Source organism: Megachile rotundata, chromosome 5 (assembly GCF_050947335.1).
Source record: "Megachile rotundata isolate GNS110a chromosome 5, iyMegRotu1, whole genome shotgun sequence".
Taxonomy (NCBI): Eukaryota; Metazoa; Arthropoda; class Insecta; order Hymenoptera; family Megachilidae; genus Megachile; species Megachile rotundata.
This window is the reverse complement of record NC_134987.1, coordinates 12,840,068-12,845,300: the sequence shown is the minus strand read 5'-3', so window position 1 is coordinate 12,845,300 and position 5,233 is coordinate 12,840,068. Positions and strand designations below refer to the sequence as shown.

At 27.4% G+C, this 5,233-nt stretch overlaps 2 protein-coding genes across 3 annotated transcripts; one reads left to right on the top strand and one right to left on the bottom strand.

Annotated features, from left to right (window-relative positions):
• The first annotated feature begins 488 nt into the window (after window positions 1-488).
• Ufsp2 (UFM1 specific peptidase 2) lies at window positions 489-3,507 on the top strand. Of its 2 annotated transcripts, XM_012281705.2 has the most exons (10): window positions 489-859; window positions 956-1,171; window positions 1,284-1,511; window positions 1,588-1,755; window positions 1,831-1,924; window positions 2,014-2,271; window positions 2,340-2,486; window positions 2,556-2,691; window positions 2,787-3,040; window positions 3,114-3,507. In XM_012281705.2, exons 1-10 carry the CDS (start codon window positions 821-823, stop codon window positions 3,323-3,325), a joined length of 1,752 nt encoding a protein of 583 aa, XP_012137095.2. In that variant the 5' UTR covers window positions 489-820; the 3' UTR covers window positions 3,326-3,507. The 2 variants fall into 2 exon arrangements, with proteins under 2 accessions (XP_012137095.2, XP_012137096.2); XM_012281706.2 differs by lacking the exon at window positions 489-859 and having other exon boundaries at window positions 995-1,171; window positions 1,334-1,511.
• A 396-nt stretch (window positions 3,508-3,903) lies between these two features.
• On the bottom strand, window positions 3,904-4,946 carry Tim8 (translocase of inner membrane 8). Its single transcript, XM_003701699.3, has 2 exons — window positions 4,675-4,946; window positions 3,904-4,393 (listed from the first exon to the last, which is right to left on the bottom strand). Exons 1-2 carry the CDS (start codon window positions 4,774-4,776, stop codon window positions 4,223-4,225), a joined length of 273 nt encoding a protein of 90 aa, XP_003701747.1. The 5' UTR covers window positions 4,777-4,946; the 3' UTR covers window positions 3,904-4,222.
• Between the last annotated feature and the right edge of the window lie 287 nt (window positions 4,947-5,233).

The following is a 5,233-nucleotide window of genomic DNA, read 5'->3' as shown; positions in this document are numbered from 1 at the left end:
TACACTATGGATTCGTGAACTTAGGTTTAGTTACTGCTCTTTATTTCGCAAAAGAACAGTACTACTGAACTACAACTTTTCATCTGCGCAGATCTACTTTGATTGTACTAATGCACATGCACTATAATGAAATTTGTAACATTAATGTATATACCCTGTGATCTTTTACTAAATATACTTGTCTAAAAATCAGGACCACTATTTCTTATCTCTTTTTAGGATACATCATATATTTCAAAATAAGTTTCAGAACTTTGAAAGTTACAAGTTACAGTTCTGAAATTTTGAACTTTCCAAATTCTCGAATCCTGAAGTTTCTAAACTTTGTCGTGTCTTATTTTCGCTACTGATATATTTTTATTCACCGTGTATATGATCGTGAAGTAAAAAACACGTGATAGATGAGCATCACACTGGCGGTAAGAATGTCCTCTGAACTCAGCCGAGATGCGCGGCATTATTACGATTCTCTTCCGAAATAAAGTATAACGTAAATTTTCATGCTGAGATGTGTTCAAGAATTGGATGATCGCAATAGTAACATTATTTTACCTGCTTGTGATGTTCAGCGGCAAATGACATACTTCCTTACTTTTTGAATGGAATTAGATACAGTTAAATTATAATCTATATATGTTTATACGTAGCAATTGTGTATATATTTATTTAGTTGTCGGTACGTAGTGCCGTTCTGTATACTTTTGTTTGAATAACTTTATTTTAATGTATTCTTTGAATTAAACCTTGACATATGGAAATAGCGCACACTTGATTTGGAATAATTTTATATAAAAAACAAGTTTATTACTTGATTACTGAAATGGCACCACAATTGAAAATTTTATCCAACGTTATAGAGGTAATTATAAACTAATTTTGGGTTTTCTTGAAGTAAAAAGCATATGAATAACATTGACAGTTGTGGTGGTTTAAAAATGTGTAATTTCTTTCACAGCGATTAAAAAACATAAATGAAGGAGTAACAGGTCACTTGTATGGCGTTATGTATAATAATACATTAACGGTCTTAACATTTAGTATAAATGTAGTAGATGATACTGAAGTCAATATAAATCATACAACGTTACAATTACACATGCCAGCAGAGGTATATCTTTGCGGAATATTACATGTTGGACAATGCGAAGAAAAATTACCTGATTCGTTTCAGGTAAAATTATTAAATATTTAGATACATTGAAGTGATAAGTAATATTAAATGCATATATTTAAGTATGTCGTTGGAATGCATCATTTATTACATACATAATGTAATTATTTAGGATATTGATATCACAGATAATCCACTATTTTTTAAATATACACATAATAGTTCCAAGATAGATGCATATTTTTATATTCACCAAAAACTCGAAGCTGTTGATGATATAAATGTCATTAATGAAAATGATATTTATCAAGAATTTACGTATATAAGACTAAGAGGAAGCTTACCTTTAATTATGCAAAATGGTAACATAGTAGAAGTATTAGAAGAAACAAGGAAAAATGTAAGACTGTTACACTTTGTTGAGAGTTGTAATAATTAATATGTTTTTGTGTAATAAAGTGATTCTTTTTTGACAGATTGCATCAGGAAAGATAGGAATTCAGTTTCCATCAAAAAATACTTTTCTTTTCAATAACCAAAATGATCTAAAAGATATATCCCTGAAGGAACTTTTAGATACATCTGAACCTTATGAAGGAAATAAAAATGTAAAAAAAGGCATGATGCAAGCAACAGGAGTTGTGGTACATTTTTAAAAATTTTATAATCATTGTGTTCTTTTTGATTAAGAAACTATATCTATTTCATACATTCAACAGGATGCAGTGAATGCTAATATACTTTTAAGGATCTCTGGGGATAGATTATCAGAGGAAAATATTAAATGTGCTCCAGTTCTTCAATATGTAAAAAGTAACCTAATTATAATATTAGTAATATTGTTTTATCATTCCAAATATGCAATTAAGAATTTTAAATGAAATATAATATTTATAATGTAGGGCCATTTAATAGTATGGAATGTAATTTGCTAATTGATACATTATCCTTGGCCAATTTCAACATGAGCTCTGCAGACTTATATGGAGTATTGGTAGAATCTATATGTCGAAATATTAAGTTGATAGAAAAATGTTTTGAAGATCAGCTCCAAAATTCAGAAATTATGAAACTTGCAATATCCAATCACTATAAGCCTCAGAATTTTGGACATTTACTTACAATTGTTTATCCAAATGGTTATACTGATAAAGAAACAAGTAAGTCCTTTATATTAATTTGTTACACTATGTATGATAAAAATATTAATAAGAATTTAATATTTTAGTGAAATACCGCGAGAGTTTACATAGAATTTTAGGATTAGATATGACTAAACCTTATTTTCGTTACGGAAATGCTGTTAAATTTTGCAATGATTCACAAGTAGAAAACATATTATTTAACCCTCATGAAGCAATTCAACAAAATTATGGTATCTATTTATCATGTTATTTTACATTGAATCATATTATATAGTGGTTAATTATTATTTTTTGAATAGACACAGCAAATAATAGTCGTAAAATAGGTATTGTACAAGGTCTATATGCATATCATCATTACATGCAAGATAACTTTGATGATAATGGTTGGGGATGCGCATATAGATCGTTACAAACGATTGTTTCGTGGTACAGGTAATGTCAATATTCAACCAATTAGGATTATCCGCTTATTACAAAGAAATATTATTTTTATAAGAATATTTGTTGTAGTATTTTGATTGTTACAGATTGCAAGGTTATACTGATACACCAATCCCTTCTCATAGTGTAATACAGAAATGTTTAGTGAACATAGGAGACAAACCTTCCAATTTTATTAATAGCAAACAGTGGATTGGTTCCACAGAAGTAGGTTTTGTATTAGAAAGTCTATTAGGTGTCAGTGTTAAAGTACTCTGTGCATCAACAGGTGAAGAAGTATCAATGTTAGCTCCAAACCTTCTGCATCACTTTCAGATACAAGGCACACCAGTAATGATTGGTAAGTAATACTTTTATGTTTATACATGAATGATCTCTTGTTTTTCCAAACTTATTTTTTAAATAAATTGCAGGTGGTGGAGTATTAGCTCATACAATTTTGGGAGTTAATTACGACGAAGTTACCGGGGATGTAAAATTTTTAATTTTAGACCCACATTATACAGGTTCAGAACATTTACCGACTATAATAAACAAAGGTTGGTGTGGATGGAAAACAAAAGATTTTTGGAAAAAGGATGCATTTTACAACATGTGTCTTCCTCAAAGACCAGTGTGCATATGATCATATTAAAGCAACAATTCAAAGCAAATTATATACCGTTACAATGGCAGTGTTCAGAAATACGTGTCAGGTAGTGAGTTTAAAATAATTTAGTATACAAGTGCTGCATATGAAAAATAATATTAAATTGAACATGCAATTTTTGGATACTGTATTTTATTAAAAGATTATTTTTATCTAAACATTGGTATTTATAATTTTTGTACTGAAATGCATTATTGCACTGTTTTTGTTCCATAGTTTATATTAGTATATATCACATGCATTTTAACTTTGCCAAATAACTTCTAAAATATGTTATTCAATACTAGGTGGAAGTAAAATATTCATTCCAATTTTTATATTAATATTTTAATACTTTTTAGTATACAAATTTGATGAAAATCATTGTCAGATAAGAAGCCATATATGTTAGCGAATACTTTCTGACTTTTACTGCTGTCTGTTTCCTAAATGGAACATTTTTTAATGTAAATTTTTAATTTATATAAACTTTTAATGCACTTGTAGTTGGAATAATTAATATATAAATTGCTGAGCTAATAAAAAGGTTTAATGTAATTGTATTAAAACACATGTAACATATTCAAAATGTATTTATTATAACATCAATGTCAAAATAGGCTGTTATGTTTCTATATAACATAATTTCTTGAATATGTTAATAAATTTCACAACTACTTTTGTAAGTCAGAATGTACATTTTGTAAAATATAAATTGAATTTTTGTATAAAAAAATTTTAAAGAATAATTTTGTTGAAAAAAAATATACAGTTGTATTTATTATTTGTAGAACATTAAATATATTTCTATTTTTTGTTCATATGCTAAATACTATTATACAGATGAAATTAAAATTGAATGTAACAATACAATCATGTAAATAACTTAAAAAATTAATTTTCTAAAACTCTTTGTAAAACTTGCCCAAAGCGATTTGTAATCAAAAAAGAAACATCTATAAATCTATCTACACAATTGCTTAAACATGTTTCTGTTCGACTGTCCAATTTGACTCCTGGTTTATCAACACATTTTTCCCAACAAATGTCGTTGAATTCTAGAATCTAAAATTAAATGAATACTTTTGTAAAAATTCATCGTTAGAACTGATAGGTATATATATTGCAGCTTTTCATTTATTCTATGTAAGATCCCATACTATTATAAAATATTGATATCAACAGTTTTGAATTAAAAAATAGTGAAACTAACCTAAAAATTAGGTATAATTTGTATTTACATATTTAACATGCTATATATCAATTTTATCATAAAAATTTAAACAAATTGGTAAGCTTAATAAAAACGTTTAATTTGAGAATTATTTTTATATAAGATATTTCACCTGAGCTTGAAATTGTGCTTTTTGTTTTTCGGCTTGCACAAATTCTTGTAATTCAGAATCTACTCCTGGAATCTTAGTATCCTCCAGCGTACTATCAGACATATCGAATATTCTTTACTTTTCCAATTTTAATTAATAAACTAAACAATAATATTTCATCAAATTTGATAATACGATGATCTTGCCAGCACACACGTGGTTTACTAACGATAGTAACCAAAATTTATTGGTGCATCTTCTAGTAACTTATGTAACACGAGGAAATTTGTTTTCACCCACCAATTTTAAAATGACGCTACTTGCTGTTTATTTAAAATGATGAATGAATATGTTATGCAGACATATATCTTCACTATAGATAAAATTATTTTATATTGAGCTATATTTTCTCTTTCGGCTAAACTAACGCGAATATACGATGACAGAACAAATATATTTCATTTATGTATCTCATGTAAAGATACATCATTTTTAGCAGTACTATATTTTACTATATTTATATACATCATATGGTTCTCCAATTATTTTTAACTTCTCGATAATCTATATCCATGAGTCT

Excerpts from the sequence above, each read along its gene's own strand:
- Ufsp2 (XM_012281705.2), top strand. The coding sequence starts at position 821 with ATGGCACCACAATTGAAAATTTTATCCAACGTTATAGAG. Across the intron at positions 1,925-2,013 it reads AGTTCTTCAATATGTAAAAA|GGCCATTTAATAGTATGGAA; the intron begins GTAACCTAATTA and ends TTTATAATGTAG. Across the intron at positions 2,272-2,339 it reads TTATACTGATAAAGAAACAA|TGAAATACCGCGAGAGTTTA; the intron begins GTAAGTCCTTTA and ends TTAATATTTTAG.
- Tim8 (XM_003701699.3), bottom strand. The coding sequence starts at position 4,776 with ATGTCTGATAGTACGCTGGAGGATACTAAGATTCCAGGAGTAGATTCT. Across the intron at positions 4,394-4,674 it reads AAGCACAATTTCAAGCTCAG|ATTCTAGAATTCAACGACAT; the intron begins GTGAAATATCTT and ends ATTTAATTTTAG.